Below are 22,468 nucleotides of genomic sequence, written 5' to 3' on the forward strand. Positions count from 1 at the left end.
GGCAGCTTAAAATGTCAACTTTCTACCTTGCCACCAGGGAAAGATTTTATCTTCCAAACTAAAGCATCCTTCTCAGGTGCATAAGCTGCAGAACCATTCATGTGCGAATATTTGGATTAGTGGCATCAGATACCACTGGCAGTTCAATTTCAACATTGGTTGCAGTGCTATAGTATTCGACAATACAAAAAATTAAATTAGTAATACATAATTGACACTACTACAAAAGGCAAAGAAAGTACAAGATATCATTGACCACTACAAAGTACAGCTATACCTTCGCTCCTTAAACTGACTTCTTGATTTCACCATTATCTCAATTCGACTTCTTGAGTGCGTCTCTATCTGGGCTTCAACCCAAATTAAAGGCTTTACCTGACGAGCAGGTACTATCAGCTTGGTGAGTTGATGGCGGGTAGGTCATGATTCGTGGCCTACGTCAGGTACTCACGTCTAATGTTTTGCATGCGGAGGATATTTTTTCCTAACTTCCCAAATTTAAACAAAATGGGAGAAAGCAAAACACAATCTAAAAGTTTATTCTCCTCCCTTTTTTTTCACATCATTTTCTATGTTATCCTAATGAAAGGAAACTTGTACTCCACCCCATCCCTACTCTTCTTTTTCCTCTCTTTCCCTATCTTTTTCTTAACGTAACCAAACACAAGTGTCAAAGATTTGACAAAAAGCTACTCTTAGGAACAGAAAATTGACAAATACTGATCTCATTCATGAAAATCCCTATAAAATTACATTAAAGAAAACCCAAATACCCAACAAGAGTTAACTCCTAGTCCAAAACAAGATATAAATACACCATAGCTCAAGCATTGGGCTAACTTATAACCCTCAGCTAAATCTCTTATGTAGTCACACTCAAATTCGTCCAATAACGTTATAAACACAATTAAGTCCTCATAAAAAGGCTACTAGATTTTGCAAACAATTCCCCCAAAATCCCTTGTCCCAACTCCAAAATAACATAGATTATTACGCACTTTTAGTGATTGGACTCATCAGTTTACCTCAAGTGGCCGTGTCCAATTTCTAACACTGAATGGATACAAAATTTCAGCACTTCACTATGGTCCAAACATAAAATAAGTTTTGTAAAATAGTCAAGTCCTACACTTGGAACTTGGAACGCGTAACAGAGTCCACCAAAAGTCGGGACATTGGTCCGAGTAACATAGCTACAACGATAAACGATAAACGACAACGATAAACGACAATAAGAGAAACCCATCAACAAAATTCAAGCACACCAATGCAGCATCAATTCAAGATCTTACAAAAATAAATTACAGTTTCCAATATCAATATAGACCATCTTCATTCAAAGTAAACTTAAAATTTGCATAAGAGCCAGTGAAGCAGCTAAATTGAAAATAATTTCAACTACATCAAACCTCAATACAACCAGATCAATCAAACAATGATGCTAAAAATCAAATAAGATGATAATAAGATAGATAAAAAAAAAAAAAAAAAAAAACCTCTTTCTCAATGAGTTTAGTGAAAAATCGCTCAGCTTGAACAGCAGAAACATCACCACGATAATCACGCCATATCAGAACTCTACCTTTTATGTCGAGAATGAACAGCGCTGAGGCCGCCCCCGACATTGTTTCTTCGATCGACGAAACTCGGTAAAAACCCTAGAAATTTAATCTTCCTGGTTGTTGATGGTTGAAAGTAGATTTAGATCAATGGAGAAAGGATGAAATGAGATCTGGCCAAATCTGTGATTTAGTGGCAAGTAAAAGAAGGTTTGATTGGTAATTTGATGGAGAATGGAGATTCCTTTTTCGTCTGTTGGTTGTTTTACGCCATGGGAGCGTAATTTAAAGCTTTTGACTGTGAGTAAAGGGAATTATAGGAGTACATCATCAAGCTTTGCATTATATACAACGTATATTTCATAAATCATAATATACCAATTCACCATATACCACATGAAATGTTTTAATTCACTATATACCATTGAGTTTACGTCCGTTAGCACAGAATATCATTAATGGCAACTGCCGTTAGTGTGCAATCAACACTTCCTTCCTCTAGGGTTCTCTCCATTGAATTGCTCCATTCCCCTCTCTCTCTCCTCATCGAGAAGGTACTAATTTCTCTTTAATTTTTGAATTTATTATCAAGAAAATTAAATTTAAGCTTCAAATTTTACTGGCTCTTCGCTTCTCGTAACGCCATTCACTCTCAGGTATTGGATGATCTTCTTCCTCTTCGTTATGGTGGTTATTTTTTGATAGGCATACGAGGATCCAGAGCTTGAACTGCTGAAGGGTGATAAAGATCCAGAGCCGTTGCCATGTACTCCGATGCTCTATTCCAGCCAAGCTCACGCAAATTCTCAGATGAACAAGTTTCTTGAAACCATGGCTGATTGGTATAAATACGCGGATAATCACAAGAAAGTTGTTGGGTTTTGTGCTTATGTGATTCACAGCTCTTTGGCTAAGTTATATGCTGCCAGGTATAAGCTCAAATCTCGTGCCAAGGTATACAGGATAGCTTCCCGTCGTCTATCTCATCCTTTGAAAGGTAAAGGAACAAATGTGGCATCTGAATACTCAGATACATTGAAGCTAGGTCTTGTAGATGCCATTCTGACATCACAAATTCTGACATCAGAACAACATAAAAGCACAACCAGCGAACAGCCCACCTTGCAAGACACGTGGAGGCCAAACCGGTACATCTAGAACTTGAGCTACAGTAGAAATGAAATCTTGGCACATGGACCTAGCCATTAAGGGCCAAGAACCCTATTAATAACTCACACAACGCTCGGAAATCCGTGTGCAAGGTCATGTAGTCAGCAGCCTTTATACTAGCTTTTGTATCAGCCATGCAACAGAACTTGTTCAATATCGATGACCAGGCCACCTTGACGGAGCAGTGCAGAAGTGACCGGAGGTCAGGGGAGGAAATCGAGGGGTAGAATTGGAATCTCTCTACATGGGCCTTGCTGTCATGGCCCAAGAACCCTCCTCAAAATAACTGGAAGTGCACGAAAAATCGAGGTGAAGGTCGGGCATTCAGCAGAAGAACACTGACAGAAGAGCTGTTGTATTCAGATTTCTGTTTTGATTTTTAATAGGCACGTGTAAACCACGAGGCAAGTGTTGACGGCACACTAACGGCAGTTGCCATTAATGGTATTCTGTGCTAACGGACGTAAACTCAATGGTATATGGTGAATTAAAACATTTCATGTGGTATATGGTGAATTTCAAAAAAACTCAGTGGTATATCATGAAATATCCGTATATACAATTATACAGCAGTGAATTGTGTCAAAATTACTGACATTTTATATTGCATTTTGCGGTCTTTCCTACTCCATTATGCAAGGCCGAAATTAAACTTCTTCACATAAGCATAATTTTTATAATCAAGTATATTTTAAAATAAAATATATATATATATATATATATATATATATATATATATATATATATATATATATATATATATATATATAATGTCATAATTTTATCTATTGCCTTCGTTGGTCAACCCCTACACTTTTATGGTGGTAAGGACAATAGTCGGTTAAAATATAACAAAAGTGCTATTAGCAAAAAGTATATAAAAGTCGAATTATTTCAAAATAATTAATAGTTAAATTATTCACAGTAGGTGAGTAATAAGTGAAATTATTCAGAATAATTTTTTCTAAATTTCATAACAATAATGTCATAATTTTATTCCCAATATCATATGATTGACAACATAAGCCAAACTATATAAATAAATTTAATAAATTATACTCTATTAATATCTATTTTTAAGAAAACCATTTTCAATGATGCTTACGTACTTCTATGTAATAGTTTATCCTAATACCATTCTTTTCAATTTGTACAATTTTTTATTTTAGCTTATTATACTGATTTTGCATATTTTACAATGTTCTGACTTTTTTTTTTTTTCATCCATTAATTTATATTATTTCTTCATCTAAACCGCTCACTCATCTCATTAACTTGTTTTTTATCTCATCCTCCAACTCAATTTTTATTTTTACTGAGTTTCACTCATTTTGCAAATTGTATGAAATGATAAGGATGGAGCCCAAAAAGATCAGGAGTATCATTTAAAGTTTATTTAAGATTTTACATTCCATTATTTTAATTAATTCATCTTTAAAACAAACTATGTAAATAGTTTTCTTTAAATTATAGTCTTGTTTTATTACACCAAAATTCTCACTATACCGTTACCAAAATTAGTATCCCAAGTCTACCATCTACGTAGGCTCATAACTTTTTTAGGTTATTGGCTTAATTTCTATATTCATATATAAAACTTTAAAATTTTACATTAATGTTAGGGTTGAGCTGTCAATATTTTAGATTTTAGATTGCCCACAAATAAGCTTGCACATATATACATTCAAAGCATGATCAATTGGCAAGTTACGTGATCACGACATGGAATTGAAGAACAAAGAGAAGAAAACAAGATTCACACCCCAAATTGGGAGTTAGAAAAATCTTATAACAATTCGTTCATAGATTTAAAACCCAACAAAATAAGGAAAAGTTTATTGACTTTATGATATTGGGATGAGTTATTCCACATCGATAAATTGAAAATGGTGTGCACATTTTATAAATTATTGAGTCCTTCTTCCCATTGTCATATGGTTTTGGAATATTATATATCTCCTTAGCTTATGAAGTGTGTGTATCTCGTATCTCTCTATTAATATGCTGACATTCACTATAAGTGCAGCTCAATTTAACATGATGCTTAAGTATATCAGAATACAAGTAAAAACTTATCATATATCTCGGCCACAATTTTTGATTACACTCGATCCACCCCTCTCTTGTGGCTCTCAATCCTCACATACAATGCTTTCCAAATCACAAGTGTTTTGCGCTCTGTTGCGTTATAAATGAATCAAGAGATACCTTAAATAATAAAAGTTAGTCCAACTTCATTTTTGCATATATAGGAGTCATGTAATAGTTAGAGCATATAGAGTGCTAGTGCACCACATCGAGAAGCCCATAATGCTTCCAAGCTCATTCTAGCATATAGGTGCTTGCCCGAGTAGATTCTGTGCTTGCTAAAGCAACACGATTGCTTTAAACAAACATATATCATGTTAGTTTTTGAATTTTCAGCTAATTTGTTCGCCAATTTAAAGAGATTTCTTGCAAATCTACAATCAATTCATTTCTTCAACTTATTGTTTTCTCACTTTTAGTCATTGCTCGCTCGAACATACATTGTGTAGCACCTAATTTTGATACACATGGCACAACACAGCAATGACGCACCCAAGTAAGTGAGCTAACACCAAGCTACCTCACGCAAACATCAATGCCAATCACCAATACTCCATTAACCAACCACCATATAGTGTCATCATTTAGTTAGACTCGACAAAAAAGTGAAAGGCTATTTTTAATGAAAAAAACCCATTATGTTAATTGTTAATATTAATAGGTGAGAATCCGAGTAATAATAAAAAGTCATTAAATATGTTATGTAATTAATTTAAAATTTACTTGCTAAGTTTGTGATAATATTTATCCTATTTTAGTTTCTAACTATCTAAAAGTATGTTATTATATAAATTTTACATTTGTCTTTTACTATTTTACTATTTGGAACCGTAGCATTCAATAATAATGAAAAACTACAAAAATATACTTAATTAAAAATAAGATTATTATTACCATTTAATGACATAAGATATTCACCAAAAGTAACACTAATTATATACGTTTTTACTATAAACACTAAGTACTAAGTATCAACAATCAAATGCAAAGTAAAATGTAAAGTGTAAACATAAAATTAGTGTCGTGTTGTAACAACGTGAGCCATGTCGAGGAGGCCATTCGCTTTGGCGAGCCGTAAATGATAACATATCATGCTATGTTGTGTCGTCCATCCATTTTCGAAAAATGGTAAATGTGACGTGTTGGCTTAATTCTTTCCATGTTTCAAATAAAGTATTCCATTGAATTATCGCAATTCGCAATAAAATCCCGTCTTCAAAGATTAAGTTTTAACTTATAGATTTAAAACTAATCACAAATTAAGAACGTTGCAACTTACGACTAAATTAGAATAAATTAAGTAATTAAGTATATACAAAGTATATCATAGTATTCGTAATCAAATCAATTTCATTTATTTGTAAATATGCAATGCAAGTAGTTCCTCTCATACTAATATCTATCAGAAAGCAAGAGGGAAAAGAGGAAAATCGTGTTTCCTTTTCGACTAAATTGACGACTGTTCTTTTTATTCAAACCCTTCATGCAAACAGCCAACTAGGCGCTACAAGCAGCCATTGTCGACGGAGTAAGTAAGTTCTTCCCTTTATTTCACCTTCTTCTCTGCAGTAAGTTACTTCTTCAATTTCTTTACACTTGATTGTTGATACCTAATTTATACTTTTAGTTGTTTCTAGTTTATAATCTCACATTTTTAGCCCTATTTGAGTTTCTAGTGGAATGCCGATATTTTTTTTTTTTGGGGAAATTTGAGGTTTCAAATCAAATTAGGGCAAATTATAGTATTAATGTTGCGCTTATGAGTTACTGACGTATACTTGGAGTGGCAACAGCGTAGTATGAATTTTATTGCCTTATTTTGATTGTGTGAATTTGAGAGTTCAATTTACAGGTTCTTGTGCTCGGTACAATTCGGGATTACACAAGACATTCGGATCATTGGTGATAAATTATAATGTTGGTACCTGTATCCCCATACACGGTGGGCGCCACCATTGATTCAGAATATTATACTGAACCTTCATTGAAAGATTTAACAGAAATAGAGGGTATTAATGCTAGAGACAGTTGTAAAATTAGGGATTTTACGGTGGGAAAGATTGGATTCGGGAGTGTGAGGTTTTTGGGGGAAACCAATGTGAGAGGTTTGGATGTGATGGAGATTGTTAAGTTTAATAGGCATGAAGTCGTTGTTTATGAAGACGAGAGTTGTAAACCTCCTGTTGGGGAAGGATTAAACAAGCCTGCTGTTGTGACTTTGGTTTTGAAGTTAGGAAGGTTGGATTTTGAAGGTGATAGATTGTGTAAGATTGTTGATAGGTTGAGAGCTACTGCTGAAAAGCAAGGAGCTGAGTTCATTTCTTATGATCCGTTGAGTGGAGAATGGAAGTTTTTGGTTCAACATTTTAGTCGATTTGGATTAAGTGTAGACGATGAGGATGACATTGTGATGGATGACGCGGATGCGGACCCAGTTGAGGATTATGTTGAGATGAATGATGATGTTGGTGAGGATGAGGGCATTGTTAGTGATAGATTTGATATGGGCAATGGTCCTGATCTTTCTCACTCACTTCCTACTTTTCTTGGGCTTGATCCTGATAGAATGAAGGAGATGAAAATGTTAATGTTTTCTGATGATGGCTATGACGTTGAAGATAATTCCGGGTTTCCTTCTTATGAGAAACAAGTAGCTCACCGAGAAAAGTCTCCTTTGTATAACTCAGGGCTAATGGTTAATTATAAACCGAGTCCTCCCCCACCCAGGAAGACTCCAGTACCCTTGCTCGAGTACAAATCTAAAGATTTTGATGTAAATTCTCCTGGAGCTCTTGTACTTTCCCAGAAGAATAAAGGATCACCTGTGAGGATGGTTAATCCAGTAGGTTTCAAGCTTAATTCTAAGCAAGAAACACCAGTTTCTGGTTACCATTCACGCAATATAGTTGATGCAGGATTGTTCATGGGTAGGTCATTTCGTGTTGGGTGGGGACCAAATGGTCTCCTTATTCATAGTGGTGTACCTGTTGGTAACGATCGCCAAGGAGTGCTTTCTTCTGTTATCACTCTTGAAAAGGTTGCAATAGACAAAATCACTCGAGATGAAACTAATGAAGTGAAAAAGGAAGCAATTGATTTGCTTTTTGATTCTCCCTTGGATTTACATAAGTCTTTGAATCGTAGAATACTAGAAGTTGAAGTTGGTTCCTTTAAATTAAGCCTTCAAAAAGTCGTATGTGATCGCTTAATTCTGTCTGATATATGTCGGCGATATATAGATGTAGTGGAGAAGCAACTAGAGGTTACTGATATGGTGGCATCTGTTCGTGTGTCTTTGATGCATCAAGTCATTGTATGGGAGCTAATTAAAGTCCTTTTCTCTGAAAAAGAGACTAGTGGACAGACAGAGGATGAGGTAGATGCCCTTGAGGAAGATATGATGTTGGATGGAAAAGTCGGTTGTTCAGAATTTGACCCTGAAGCACTTCCTTTAATGCGGAGGGCAGAGTTTAGTTATTGGTTACAAGAGAGTGTTTACCACCGTGTGCAAGAAGATTTGAGCTGCGTGAGTGAGTCTGATGATCTGGAGCAATTATTTCTTTTAATGACTGGGAAACAATTGGATGCTGCTGTTGAATTGGCTGCTTCTGGAGGGGATGTTAGGCTGGCCTGCTTACTAGGAGAGGCTGGTGGGTCTATGGTGAACCGTTCTGATATAGCTCAGCAGTTAGAACTGTGGAGAATTAATGGAATGGACATGAATTTCATTGAAAAGGACAGGATAAGGCTTTATGAATTACTTTCAGGTAACATTCACAGTGCTTTGGCTGGAAAAAGGGTTGATTGGAAAAGGTTCTTGGGGTTGTTGATGTGGTATGAATTGCCACCAGGCACTCCTTTGCCCGCTATTTTTCACACATATCAACATCTTCTTACTGAAGGCAAGGCTCCTTACCCGGTTCCAGTTTATATTGATGAGGGACCAGTGGACGAAACTGGTAAAGTTTTTACAGAGGGACGGTACGACCTTGCATATTATCTAATGTTGCTTCATGCTAGTGAAGATGGTAAATTTGATGGCTTGAAATCCATGTTCAGTGCTTTTGCGTCAACTAATGATCCACTTGACTACCATATGATTTGGCATCAGCGTGGAATTCTTGAAGCAATAGGTGCCTTTACTTCTAGTGATCTTCATATTCTTGACATGGCATATGTTTCCCAGCTTTTGTGTCTTGGAAAATGTCATTGGGCTATTTATGTTGTTCTTCACATGCCCTACCGTAAAGATTTTCCTTACTTACATTCCACTGTTATTCGAGAAATCTTGTTCCAATATTGTGATACTTGGAGTTCTCAAGAAGATCAGCGCAAATTTATTGAAGAGTTGGGTGTTCCTTCACAGTGGTTGCTTGAGGCTATGGTATGTTTGATTCCCTCCCTTTCCCATTACTTTTTCCTCCAACTTTCTTATTCCATATCTTTTGGCTTCTAAACTATCTATGTACTGTTACTTGTTTAGATATCGATTTGTCATTATCTCTAATTTTTGAATTTAGCTTGCTAGAATTAATACCTCCTTAAAGTACCTATACTTTTAATAGAGAGAATTTTCCATTCCTTCTAATCGGAAACAGTTTTAGGTTTCTATTTCATGAGGCCAGGTCATGAATAAAATTTGTGTATGACTTGAATCTCTGGTTAGATTTTCATTATGAAATTCCTCAGAACCTTAGCTTACACATTTTGTTTAGAGTAAAAATATTCAACTTTTTAAGATTTCATACTTTGCCATTTCAACTTTCGACTAAGATCGATCTTATTTTACCAATCATTATCAAACTCCCATAAATTTCATCCAAACTTCATCTCTTGGACTTATAATCTCATTGCACACCTCTGGGATTTTATTTTCAATAATTCATCAACTTTTTATTTGTACCTATGGAAATCACATTATGTCTGAAAAAAAGAAGGTACAGCTTTACAAATGTACCAAGGAAATTGTTTATTGATGGTATATCCACATCCTTGCAAAGTCTCAAGAGGGGTTTGGAAATTGAAGAGATGAAGATGCTGCTATTAAAATCGATAAAGACTGCACTTTAACCCAGCATTTGGATGAGTCTTACAGCAAGACTTTGTTTTTCTCAGCCACCTATTATCTGTAATACATTTAACTCGTGACAGCTGCTAGTTTGTCTGCTGTCCATTCACTATCAACCAACTATAAAATATAGCTTTCCACCATCATGAATAACGAACATTGTCACCATTTCTGTGATCAACCACCATACTAACCATCACCAACGTCTGTAGCAAGGCACCAGCAGGTCACGACAATCAAACAGTGAAACCACCACCATCCCATCTCTCTTTAGAAGCTTCTTCACCTCCATAATGTTGTACTGGTGTGGTGCCGCACCACATTCAGTTGGGTAATCTTCAATCCAGTGGTGATCAAGTTTGGCTTGAGGTTCCAGATCAGGAACTTGCCTGCCTTGTTTGTCCATGCAGGGTTGAATTGTAGATTTGCATGCAAGTGCATGAAATCGGACACTACAATAGAGGGTACCGCCGGTGTCTTTTTGTGAGAAATTATTGCATTAACAGACTTTTGGCTTGATAACATAACTATGCTTGAGTTAGTTTCTAGTGATGCATTACACTACATTTGATTTGGCCGTCAGCAGTGGTTTTCATAGGCATTGAAAAATGAGGGCAATGAGATGCCTAATGGGTGTAAGGATTGTACTCTATATTGTTGACTTGTTGGAATGGTGGTGTTGGGCAAGCTGTAGTTGAAGTGGGAGTTGTGATCTGTAAACACGGGATAGTGGTAAAAGTTTCACGTGGTTTATAATCAAACTTATTTGGTTTATTGAAAACCTTGAGGGTACGAAGAAACAGACTTAAGGATTTGAGGGAGCTTGAAAACCTGATTCGTGGAAACAGAATATAAAGAAAGATGGACTAACGATTTTGGTTTCTTTTGCCTTTCTTAATCTACTGTACGTTAACACCTTTAAACCTAGTAATCGTTCCTGCTGTGGTCTTCTCGCTGGTCATCTTAGAGTTGTGAATGATTATGTTTCTTTTAACTCCTAATAGTTGTGAATGTCATATCTGGAAGATTATACGTTACAGTACCAATTGTTTTAGCATGGATTCCATGAAAATGTAGGAAGTTTTGTAAAGAGAACTAACTGGATCTTAGAAACTACCTAAATCTAGTCAGCCAAATCTTGTTATATGAGTAGGTATGAGTATGATTTGATGATATAGAAAAGCTTTTTGGAAGAAGAATATAGTTTGCGAGCTGGGTTGACCTGGCTCCCTTGTACTACAGCGGCACAGCTTTCCTAGTATGTGTGAAATGTTATAAGTGACGTTTTTTCTTTTCATGAAACTCAAATTATCTCTCGTTGGACCCTTTACAAAATTTTTGAATTTCCTTAATCCCAACTGTCTTGACTGCTCAAGATGGAGAGACAAACTCAAGGAAACATGCGCGTAAAGAGCCACACTTCGCACTTGTGTTCTTTCATCCACACATTTAAGGGCTGTGGACATCCACAGAGACTCCTAAGCATATTTAAGCTCCTTACACAAGCACTGATTTATTCCCTCATTCACAGACAGGCTTATAAGATAATTTTCTGCACTTGCATAAGAGATAAATTAAAAATTTAACTGATGTATTCTTGCAACTTTGACATTAACTACTGGAAATTATTTATTCTCGGACAAGTCTGCTATTTTTTTGAATACTTTCTAAAGAAAACTCATTTAACATTACTGACTTACTCTACTTCTCTTGAAATTTTTTATGTATTCTGTGTAGGCTGTGTACTATCAGTACTATGGTGATCTTTCAAAGGCCCTAGAACATTACATTGAATGTTCCAGTTGGCAAAAAGCTCATTCAATTTTCATAACATCAGTTGTTCATTCCTTATTTTTGTCAGGTAAAGTTATGTCCCATTCCTCATTCTTATCCCCCCTTCGTAAGGGCATTGATTATTGCTTTATCATTAAATTCGTCTTTATTAGTCTTTTAATACATGTTTCTGGGGCTTCTTAAGCTTCATTCAGCTTGAAATCTCAGAGAGAAACTTTTTTTCTGGCTAATTCAGTTTGAAAAACTTTTGAAGTGCAGGTGCTGTATTTGAAATGTTGCTCATGTTTTGTGGTATTTGGAAACTGAAATAATTCCATGTTGATGATGTGCATCATAGGTTGAGTTGCACATGTTTTTGATAGGAATAGGTTATGTACTTTTGACCTTCCAAACCCCACCTAGGTGGTAGCTATTTAATGTCATTGTATAATGAAATATTGTTGTATTCTTAGGAGAGGAGGTGGTTGGCTCTGAGGTCTTTTTGAATGGCAAATGTTGTATACAACTCAAAGAATTGGACATAAGAAGCTAAAAGTGGAAAGGATGAGTATTAACAGTACATATATTGTGTAATCTAATATTTGCTTAGGAATGTAATTAATGTTAAATTGCAATACTTAGGGTTATATATATTGTAGTTGTTATCGTTATTGAATGTAAAAGTTGAAGTCGTTGCTAAAAACGTTTGGGGGGTCCCCGGTGGGTTGGGTGGGTCGGTGGGGGGCTGACTGCCACGCAGTCCTTATCTAACTTAATAACCTTATTTAACGATCTTGGTCTATTATTTGACATCAGCATCCTGTCTCCTAAAGTATCAAGTACTCTAATGTATTCCTTTGGCTTGGATTCTTACTCTCTGCACTATCCTTTAATATCAGGAATCTCTAAGTACTGCCATGACTTTTCGCTGTACATCCAATACATCCTTTGAGCTCATACTAGTTCTATAAATACAGTACCTCCTGTAGACTAGTCATTTGCTTAGATCCTCTGTTGAAAGTTCTTTATTCTCTGCCTCGTCTAAATTGGTGACTGGTGAGTCAGCAATCTTATTCTCTTTAAGAATATGCCACGATACCCTAGTCCCAATTCATCAGCAAAGCATGTCAAATCAATGATCCTTAAAGGCTAATCCATCTATGCACAATGTCATATACATGCATCCCACCCCCTATATTAGAAGTCGATTTAGAACCACCTTTCCTCTTCTCCGTGTGCTTAACCATATTGAAGTTTCCCTCAATAATCCACTGAAGTGAAGGTGATGAGGATGTTTTCTGGTTTCCCTTAGTTTTTCCGTCCGCCTTGATAAGTGGGAGAGTTGCCGAAATTAGGCTGTCAATACTGACATAGTGACATGTAGTATGTTGGAAATATCAGTTTACAAATTGCACATCTCTAACTTTAGTACGAAACTTGATGCAATTCTGGGAAAGAAGGATCTAGTTAGAGGGCAATGTAGCCATTGATTTTCTTCCCCTAAACTTAAATTTGATTAAATTTGAATTTCAAAAAAGATTTTGATTTTATGGTCCCCAGTCAAAAAGAGGGGATTTGGTTTCAGTATTCAAAAATTACACTATCCCCGTATCTTCTGTATGAAAGAAGACTGATTTCTAATGCCATAACCAAGATTATCTGAACTTTGCCCATCCCTAGATTTTCATATGCTTATCTCTCACTGTAATTCACATACAAATGAGCCATAATTCCATTATTCTCTCTCCTTGTACTTACATGAAATAGACCCTAATAGACACCTTTAGTTGTGCTGTCTCTTTTAAAGGACTGGTAAGTTGGAAACTTATTTCCTTATTATTGACCAAACCATTCTTTCTGTCACTTTTCTGCACAGATGCAAATTCTTGCTTGGGCTTTTTGGCACAACACCGTACTAATCTCTATGGTGGGAATTAGGGATGCCTTTTCTTTTCCTGTCTAGATTATTAGATGATTGGTGTGAAAACCCCTGATGTAGCATCTAGAATGGGACGTAGGGACTTTAATCTTGGATGTGTGAAAAATGTTTAGTTCCTCTATATGTTGCTTGACTAGTCTAGCCTTCAAATTTTTCTGGTGGTGTTTTGCATAATTATCTTCAGCAGTTTTCACTTCTGCAATTGGTGTCATCATTAAGCTCAAACTACTTATAATGTATGACTCATCAAGTTATGTTTTTTTTTTGATAACTAATCAATTCTATCTTGTAGAGCATAGTATGACACTTGACAGTGTAGGTGCATGGGAAAATTTTTTTTGTTCACACCTTGTCCTTTTTCAATGGAAAATTTCATGCAAAAAATCCTTGTAAGGCCTTGTTTCCTTGACCAGAATTAGTTGTTGTGTTTCTCTTTAGCCTGGTTGTATAGTGCATGTACTCTTCATTACACCAAATCGTTGGTATAAAAATGGCTGCCTTGGCAGAGTATTTTTGCACAATAGAAAATTGATAAAAGATTAAGATAAATGTATGTGTTGATCCATCATATCTCACCTCTAATTTTTGAAAAATTTCCTTTTGCCATGTCTGTTTTATCTTTATACAAGAGTACAAGACTACAGAGTGCATGATGATCCACATCTGGTACAACCTTGAAATTGGCTTTGTTCATTCGTTGATACCAGTCTACAACCTTATATTTCCATGTTATTTTTGAATATCTTTTCATTGTTCAGTGCATGGTTGAGAATTTTTATCACATTACATTTGTTACTATAACATTTAAATTTGTATTCCGTGGACATTAGAGACTCAATTTTTTTTAGCAAGTTTCACTATCTTTTTATTGTTGTTTTGTGCCTTTGTTTGTCAAAAGTGGATTTGTTGGTGATTTAGAACATTTTATTAAGTGACCACGTCTAAGTTAATCATGTTAGTGCCTTTGTATGATGCAGCAAAAGACTCGGAGATATGGAGGCTGGCAACTTCAATGGAGGATTACAAGTCTGAGATTGAAGACTGGGACTTGGGAGCTGGAGTTTATATTTCATTTTATTTGTTGAGAAGCACTTTACAGGGAGACGACGATATAAACAAACTGGTAAATATTTTTTGGCTTTATGTGGATTCTGTGTTAGCACATCTTATCCTTGGCTGGACTCATTTATTTGGATCAGCAGTTTGACTCTTTGAGATCACACCTAGAGTTCCATTAGTCTAGAATCTACAAGAAGAAAAAGAAATTCAGAGAATGGAAGTTGTTTGTTTTATCAAGTACTGATTGAGTAATACATACCCCTTCTTTCGAGAGGAAGGTGCTCTCCCAAGGATGCTACGTGTTTAATATGAAATTGCTTGCCTTTTCCCCTTCCCCCATGCTCCATTATATAATCAGATTCTTAACAAACTTCTTAAGTGTATTCCTAACAAGTCCTCCCAGCTAACAAACTCACAACAACTTTTCTTCTTGATTTACTAAATTACCCTCTACCCCCAAAACTGAAATTATTTCTTAGCTTAGCAATAATTTGGCAGTTTTAACCTTCTTCTAGTAGTTTCTTCTTGGGCCTTCTAGTATAAGTGAAACGAATATTAGGCTGGTTTCTTGCAATACCTCCCACCCAAAGATTCACCTTGTCCTCAAGGTGGAAGGTAGGATATCTGAGATTGACTTCCTCACAGGACTCCCAAGTAGCTTCAAAATCCTGCAGACCCTTCCAGTGAATCAGGACTTCCATATTGGCCTGAGAATTGCGCACCCCAAGCACAGCCCAAGGTTCCACCTCCAATATCAATTCAGCGGACAGTTGGGTAGGGAGATTGGTAGGTTGATGCCCCGCTCCTAGGGCCTTCTTGAGCTGAGAGATATGAAAGACGGGATGAATTCTGGAATCTGGAGGAAGTTGCAGCTTGTAGGCAACTTGGCCAATTCTTTCTAACACCGGATACGGGCCATAGAATCGAGGTGAGAGTTTCTCATGGACACGCTTCGCCACAGACTGCTGTCGATATGGTTGTAGCTTTAGGTAAACCATATCGCCTACTTGAAAATAACCCTCCCGACGCTTCTTATTCTCATATTGCTGCATATAAACTTGGGCTTGTACCAGATGAAACTTCAAATCATCCAAAATGGCATCACGTTCTTGCAATTGTGTTTCTACTGACGACACAGTTGTGTGGCCAGCAGAGAATCGAATCAAATGGGGGGGATCCCTACCATATAAAGCTTTGAAAGGAGTATAATTAGTGGCGGTATGGAAGGAAGTATTGTACCAATATTCAGCCCAAGGTAACCAACGAGCCCAGGTGTACGGTTTACCGTTCACAAAGCATCGCAAATAAGATTCGACACCTTTGTTGACCACCTCAGTTTGGCCATCTGTTTGAGGGTGGTACGCAGTACTTCGCAGGAGTTGAGTACCCTGTAGCTTGAACAGCTCCGACCAAAAAATGCTCACAAAAACCTTGTCTCGGTCAGAGACAATTGAGTTGGGTACTCCATGTAATCTCACGACCTCAGATATGAATTTTTGGGCCACGTTCTGAGCAGTAAAAGGATGCTTAAGTGGAATAAAATGCCCGTACTTGGTCAGTCTATCTACTACCACAAGTATGGTATCCCACCCCAACGACTTGGGGTAATTTCTCAATGAAATCCATAGAAATGTCCTCCCAAACCTTCTCAGGAATTGGTAATGGTTGGAGGAGCCCCAAAGGAGACAATGTGGAGAGTTTGTTTTGTTGACAGACATGACAGTGCTGTACATATTTGGCCACGTCCTTCCTCATCCCGAACCAAAACCATTCCTCTGCCAAACGCTGGTAGGTCTTGAAGTCACCGGCGTGTCCTCCTACCAAGGAATCGTGGTATTCCTTGAGTAATTTAGAGGTGAGTTCACACTGCTTTGGAATTACTATCCTCCCTTTATATTTCAAGATTCCATTCTCCAGAGAAAACCATTTTGGTGTCCCTTCTCCCTGTTGGAACTGAGTAATCATCCGTTGCAAGGTGGCGTCCTTTGCTATGAAGGCCTGCACATAATCCCATCGTAGCCCACAAGAAGCTACCAACGTGCTACAAGAAACCTCAGGGTTGTGTTGGCGTGAGAGAGCATCGGCTACTTTGTTCGTAGGGCCCGGCTTGTAATGAATTGTGAAAGTGTATCCCATCAATTTACTAACCCATCTTTGGTAAGCTTGTCCCACCTCTCTTTGTTCCAAGAGGAACTTAAGGCTCCACTGATCAGTGCGTACAATGAAGTGACGGCCCAATAAGTAGTGTCTCCATTTCTCCACTGCAAAGACTATGGCCATGAGTTCTTTTTCATATATAGGTTTACCCCGATTTCGTATTCCCATAATCTTGCTGTAATATGCAATGGGGTGCCCAACTTGAAGCAAGACAGCTCCTAACCCATGCCCAGAAGCATCTGTTTCAATTTCAAAAGGAAGGGAGAAATTAGGAGCTGCTAATATAGGAGCGTTTACCATGGCTGTTTTTAGGGTACTGAAGGCTGAAGTGGCTGCATCGTTCCACCCGAAATTTTCCTTGCGCAGCTGATCAGTCAAAGGAAGAGCAATTTGGGCATACCCCTTAATAAACTTGCGATAGTATCCTGTTAAGCCAAGGAATCCCCGGAGTTGCTTCAGATTCGAGGGGCAAGGCCAATCCAACATAGCCTGTATCTTTGTAGAGTCGACTTCCACCCCGGCTGCAGAGATCACATGACCAAGATAGGCCACCCTCATCTTTCCCACTTCACATTTTTTGAAGTTGGCAAAGAGTTGGTGGTCTGAGAGAATCTGCATAACTTGGGCTAAATGCCTCTTGTGTGTCTCAATACAAGGACTATATACCAATATATCATCAAAAAATACGAGTACGAATTTACGCAGGAAAGGTTTGAATACCTCATTCATAAGGGATTGAAATGTAGCCGGAGCGTTGGTTAGTCCAAAGGGCATAACCAAGAATTCGTAATGACCCTCATGGGTACGGAAGGCTGTCTTATGAACATCTTCGGGCCTCATTCGGATCTGATGGTAGCCAGATTTTAGGTCCAACTTTGTGAAGATGGCCGAACCTCCTAATTCATCCAACAATTCATCAATGACGGGTATGGGGAATTTATCTGGGACTGTTTCCTTGTTTAATGCCCTGTAATCCACACAAAATCGCCACGACCCATCTTTCTTTTATACCAATAAAACCGGGCTGGTGTATGCACTTGTGGAAGGTTGAATCACTCCTGCTTTGAGCATATCTGCAACAAGCTTTTCAATCTCATCCTTCTGTGTCTGCGGGTATCGGTATGGCCGGACACTAACGGGATTAGCTCCACTACGCAGCACTATGGTGTGCTCAATTCGTCGTCGTGGAGGTAACCCTTCGGGTGGTTGGAATACATGCTTAAATTCCTGTATCAATGGTAGGAATTCTACAGGGATGGTGGGCTCCAATTCCTCTTCTTCTTCTAACTGACTCCATTCCAGGAGATACCCTTGCTTCTTTTTCTGTAGAGTTTTGATCATGGCTTTGAGCGAAATTCCCGTTCGTCCCAGATAAGGATCGCCTTTTAAAGTGATTGTTGTACCCCCCAACTGAAATCTCAGTGTTTGTGTTTTCCAATTGGTTGAAATGGTTCCCAACTTCTCTAACCATTGGATGCCCAAGATGACGTCTGAACTTCCCAAGGGAAGAATCAAAAATTCTTCGACGATCGTGACCCCCTGGAGGTCTAGTACGACACCTTTGCATATTCCTTCCCCTTGAACTGACTCACCTGTACCTAAGGTCACTCCAAAGCTCCTGTTCTCTGTTGGTTTAAGACCAAGCTGTTGGGCTGCAATCTTGGAGATAAAATTATGGGTTGCTCCTGGATCAATCATCACTACCACACCTTGCTCATTTATGATACCGGCCAAACGCATTGTTTTCGGGCCGGTTAGTCCCATTACGGAACTCAAGGAAACTTCTGGGGTTAAATTTGAGTTGGGATGGTTTATAATGGTTTCGTTAGCTCTTACCTCGGTTGCCGCCAACTCGCCATCTTCCGCCGTTTCGTCCTCCTCCTCCTCCTCCGTGAGTAAGACGCTCAACCCACGGCGCTGGCAACGATGGTTCACCGACCACTTCTCATCACACCGAAAACATAGCCCTCGCTCCCTCTTCTGCTGAAGTTCCGTCTCGGAGAGCCGTCTCACCTCCCCGGGATTTTTGTAAGTGTTGAAGGTATTTTGGTTGGTATGAGAATGGTGGTTGTGGGCTTTGGGAATGGTTATCGTTTTTGAAGGAGAAAAGTTTTGAATCTGGGTAGTGGGATATAGATATGCACGTGGGTTTGGGTTATGGTTAGGGTGTCGCCACGTGGACGGATTTAAATTCGACTTGGGCCTTGGGCCCAGTTTCCATTTCTCCTCAATTCTTAAAGAGAGCTCCATGGCATGATCCAACGTAATCGGATCTAAGATCCGAACCTCAATCCGGATCTCCTCCTTTAACCCCTTTATATACTGGCCTTTTGCTATCTCCTCTGGAACTCCATCAATTGGGGCCAATAACTCAATGAAGCGTCGTTGGTACTCGGCCACTGTTCCGGTCTGCTCATGGGCGAGCCACTGCTCGTGCAACGTGCCGGTGGCAGTGGATCGGAAACGTCGGAGTATCAACTTTTTTAGGGCGTCCCACGAAGGCACCGTATGGCGTCGTCGTTCCCATTGATACCACAACAACGCATCTCCTTCCAGCGCCACAATGGTCGCCTCCAGTTGATCTTCTTCCCCCAGCCGGTAAAAATGGAAGAATCGCTCTGCTCTGAGAATCCAACCATCCGGATTCGTGCCGTCAAACAGAGGTAGGTCAAGTTTTCTCATCTTCCAATTTGACTGACCTCCTGGGTCGCCCCTTTCTCCGTTTCCCCCCTGAGACTGAGATGAAAATGGGTTATCCCATACCGGTGGCGACCCGTTCAGCGAGGAGTGTAGGTCTGGTCGGTTTTTTTCCTGGCCAGCAGCCAACTGATTGCTAAGGTCAGCCTTGAAAGCCGCCAGAGCCGTAGTTATCTCCTGAGCTACACGTGTGGGCAACGCGGCCACCTCCTGTTCCAGCAAATCCAACCTTTGCCCGTGATTCAATCTAGCCATCTGCTTCTCCGTATCTTTGGAACGATTCCGCTCTGATACCAACTGCTGGAAATCAGATATTACAAGAAGAAAAAGAAATTCAGAGAATGGAAGTTGTTTGTTTTATCAAGTACTGATTGAGTAATACATACCCCTTCTTTCGAGAGGAAGGTGCTCTCCCAAGGATGCTACGTGTTTAATATGAAATTGCTTGCCTTTTCCCCTTCCCCCATGCTCCATTATATAATCAGATTCTTAACAAACTTCTTAAGTGTATTCCTAACAAGTCCTCCCAGCTAACAAACTCATAACAACTTTTCTTCTTGATTTACTAAATTACCCTCTACCCCCAAAACTGAAATTATTTCTTAGCTTAGCAATAATTTGGCAGTTTTAACCTTCTTCTAGTAGTTTCTTCTTGGGCCTTCTAGCATAAGTGAAACGAATATTGGGTTGGTTTCTTGCATAAATATTTTTTGGCTTTATGTGGATTCTGTGTTAGCACATCTTATCCTTGGCTGGACTCATTTATTTGGATCAGCAGTTTGACTCTTTGAGATCACACCTAGAGTTCCATTAGTCTAGAATCTAGAAAAAGGAAAATCTGATATCATGTGAATTTTATTGCTTATAACAGCTGCTTTCTGATTAAACATGCATTTTTAGATTATATGTTTCTTTCTTATCACACAATGAGCTTTTGCATTCATGTTGATGTTGTTTCTTGGGCTGCACTATTGACGAGCTGAGCTATGGTGGTAGTCTCTTAAAGAGTTTCTGCTTTAGCTATTCTGTGTTTCTTTATTTTGCATCAAAGGGCCAGGGTTTGATGATGAGTTGAAAGATCCCTTTCACCTCATGTCCCTCATATGGTGCAAGACTGCATTGCTTATGGTAACTATACAACTACACTAATTCTGGGATTTGACCTAGCAGAAAAAAAAGAAAACAAATTCAAGATTATTATGTGAATTAAATGGATCTAAACAACTGTGTCTAATCAACCAGATGAAACTAAATCAAGTTTTGCTGAAAGTTTCCCATTAATAGTTGACTTTAGAAGTCAAAACTTAATTAAATTTAACAGAAATAATCAACTAAAAATCCTTGGTGGGCATGCTTCTTGTGATTATCTGTTGTGATTGTGCACTACTTAAGTTGACATTCATAATCCTTGATAAATCATTTTGTTATGCAAATAACACAAATAGCACGTCATACTCAGACATCCAACATAAAGCCATGTGCTGGTCACAACACAAATGGCTCATCAAACAATGTGTGCTTCTTAGTTATTATATATAATATATGTAAAGTTATACTATCAAGGATCATCTTGAAACAACCTTTGTTATTACAAGGGTAAGGTTACATACACTTGACCCTGTCTTTGCTTAGGTGGGAGCCATTTAATTTTAATAGCATTGGGGTAATTAAATGTTAATAGATTTTGCTAAAATGGAACATGGTTCCATGTTATTTTTTCAGGATTCTCTAGAGAGTAAAGAAACTGCTTGCAGGGAATTTTTTGACTGCCTGAACAAGTCTCTGGAAGTCCTGGGAAGCAAACTACCGACAGATGCAAGGTGTGCAATTTTAATTCTTAGCAATTTGATGTACGTTTCTGCTGTAGACATTATTTGCCTCTTATGGATGATGGATGTTATTTTAGAAACACATTAATATGTATTGAGCAACTGGAAAGGTATGCACAACAAACGAAAAAAAATAAAATAATTGTCGATATCTTGTTCTGCGTACCCATATATAGTGCTGCAAAACTAGAAATTCGAGATTTGACTCCTAAATGAACAATGTTTTCCTTAGGGTGGCCTATTCAAAGATGTCAGAAGAGATCTGCAGTTTGCTTGTGTCTGATAGTGGAGAAGATTCAACCCATGAGACTCAGTTGAGCTGCTTTGAAACCATAGCTACAGCCCCGATTCCTGAAGATCTCCGCTCTTGCCACTTACAGGAGGCACTGGTACTTTTCACCACTTATCTTGCTGAGACGGCTACCTGACGTCAGTTAGGCTCGAAGCTAATCAATACTTGTGGGCGCATTGGGGTAATCACAAGAACTTTTTCTTCTGTATCAGCTGATCACATGTTAGCTTGCAGCACGAAGCATTCAACGTGTCAATGGTCTTGATGTGCCAATTAGGGCGAGTCCCTGCCAGTTTCCCATGCAATCTCATTCATGTCATTTGTTGTAAATTAAATAACCGTCTCCTGGGTGACGTAAGTACAGTCTTCTTGCTCATGCTCGAGGTGGGTGTAGCTGTCTGCCCATGAGTAGAACCATGTCGTTCTCATATATACGAGGTGGAGGTCCTTCTCACTTCACGTAGTTATGCCAAAATGTGATGTTTTTCGCTCTCTTTTTTGGGTTTGTTTCCCCATTTTTCGAAAATTATGAAGTGGTTCTGTATCGAGTTATTTTCAAATCTATTTTTACTCCTTTTGTATAATTTTCTGAAAATTTATGATTAGGGTTTAGGAATATAACTGTTTGAAACATACATTCAGTTGCCTATTGAGTTGTGAGTTGTGAGTTGTGAGGATTAGGCTTGGGTAGTGTTTCTAGAGTATATTTGGACATTAGCAGAACTTTGACTTGGTTAATAGCATAACATTTCTACTCATTTCCACTAAGAAAATATAAAAATTAGAAACTTTATCAAATTTTCAAAAAAGGTAAAGTTAATTACTCATAAATATCAG

General features: G+C 38.1%; 1 protein-coding gene across 2 annotated transcripts; it reads left to right on the forward strand.

Moving 5' to 3' along the window:
- Positions 1 to 6,183: 6,183 nt before the first annotated feature.
- Positions 6,184 to 22,280, forward strand: LOC130820501 (nuclear pore complex protein NUP96). Of its 2 annotated transcripts, none has more exons than XM_057685901.1 (6): positions 6,184 to 6,349; positions 6,670 to 9,201; positions 11,623 to 11,746; positions 14,575 to 14,720; positions 21,233 to 21,330; positions 21,572 to 22,280. In XM_057685901.1, exons 2-6 carry the CDS (start codon positions 6,733 to 6,735, stop codon positions 21,765 to 21,767), a joined length of 3,033 nt encoding a protein of 1,010 aa, XP_057541884.1. In that variant the 5' UTR covers positions 6,184 to 6,349; positions 6,670 to 6,732; the 3' UTR covers positions 21,768 to 22,280. The 2 variants fall into 2 exon arrangements, with proteins under 2 accessions (XP_057541884.1, XP_057541883.1); XM_057685900.1 differs by having other exon boundaries at positions 6,190 to 6,345.
- Positions 22,281 to 22,468: the final 188 nt, after the last annotated feature.

The sequence above is a fragment of the Amaranthus tricolor genome, chromosome 8 (genome assembly GCF_026212465.1).
Source record: "Amaranthus tricolor cultivar Red isolate AtriRed21 chromosome 8, ASM2621246v1, whole genome shotgun sequence".
Taxonomy (NCBI): Eukaryota; Viridiplantae; Streptophyta; class Magnoliopsida; order Caryophyllales; family Amaranthaceae; genus Amaranthus; species Amaranthus tricolor.

What these genes read in the sequence shown, in the direction of transcription:
- LOC130820501 (XM_057685901.1), top strand. Translation starts at nt 6,733, where the DNA reads ATGTTGGTACCTGTATCCCCATACACGGTGGGCGCCACCATTGATTCA. An exon ending in TCATTCCTTATTTTTGTCAG is followed by an intron (nt 11,747 to 14,574) that starts GTAAAGTTATGT and finishes TGTATGATGCAG; the next exon opens with CAAAAGACTCGGAGATATGG. An exon ending in AAACTACCGACAGATGCAAG is followed by an intron (nt 21,331 to 21,571) that starts GTGTGCAATTTT and finishes TGTTTTCCTTAG; the next exon opens with GGTGGCCTATTCAAAGATGT.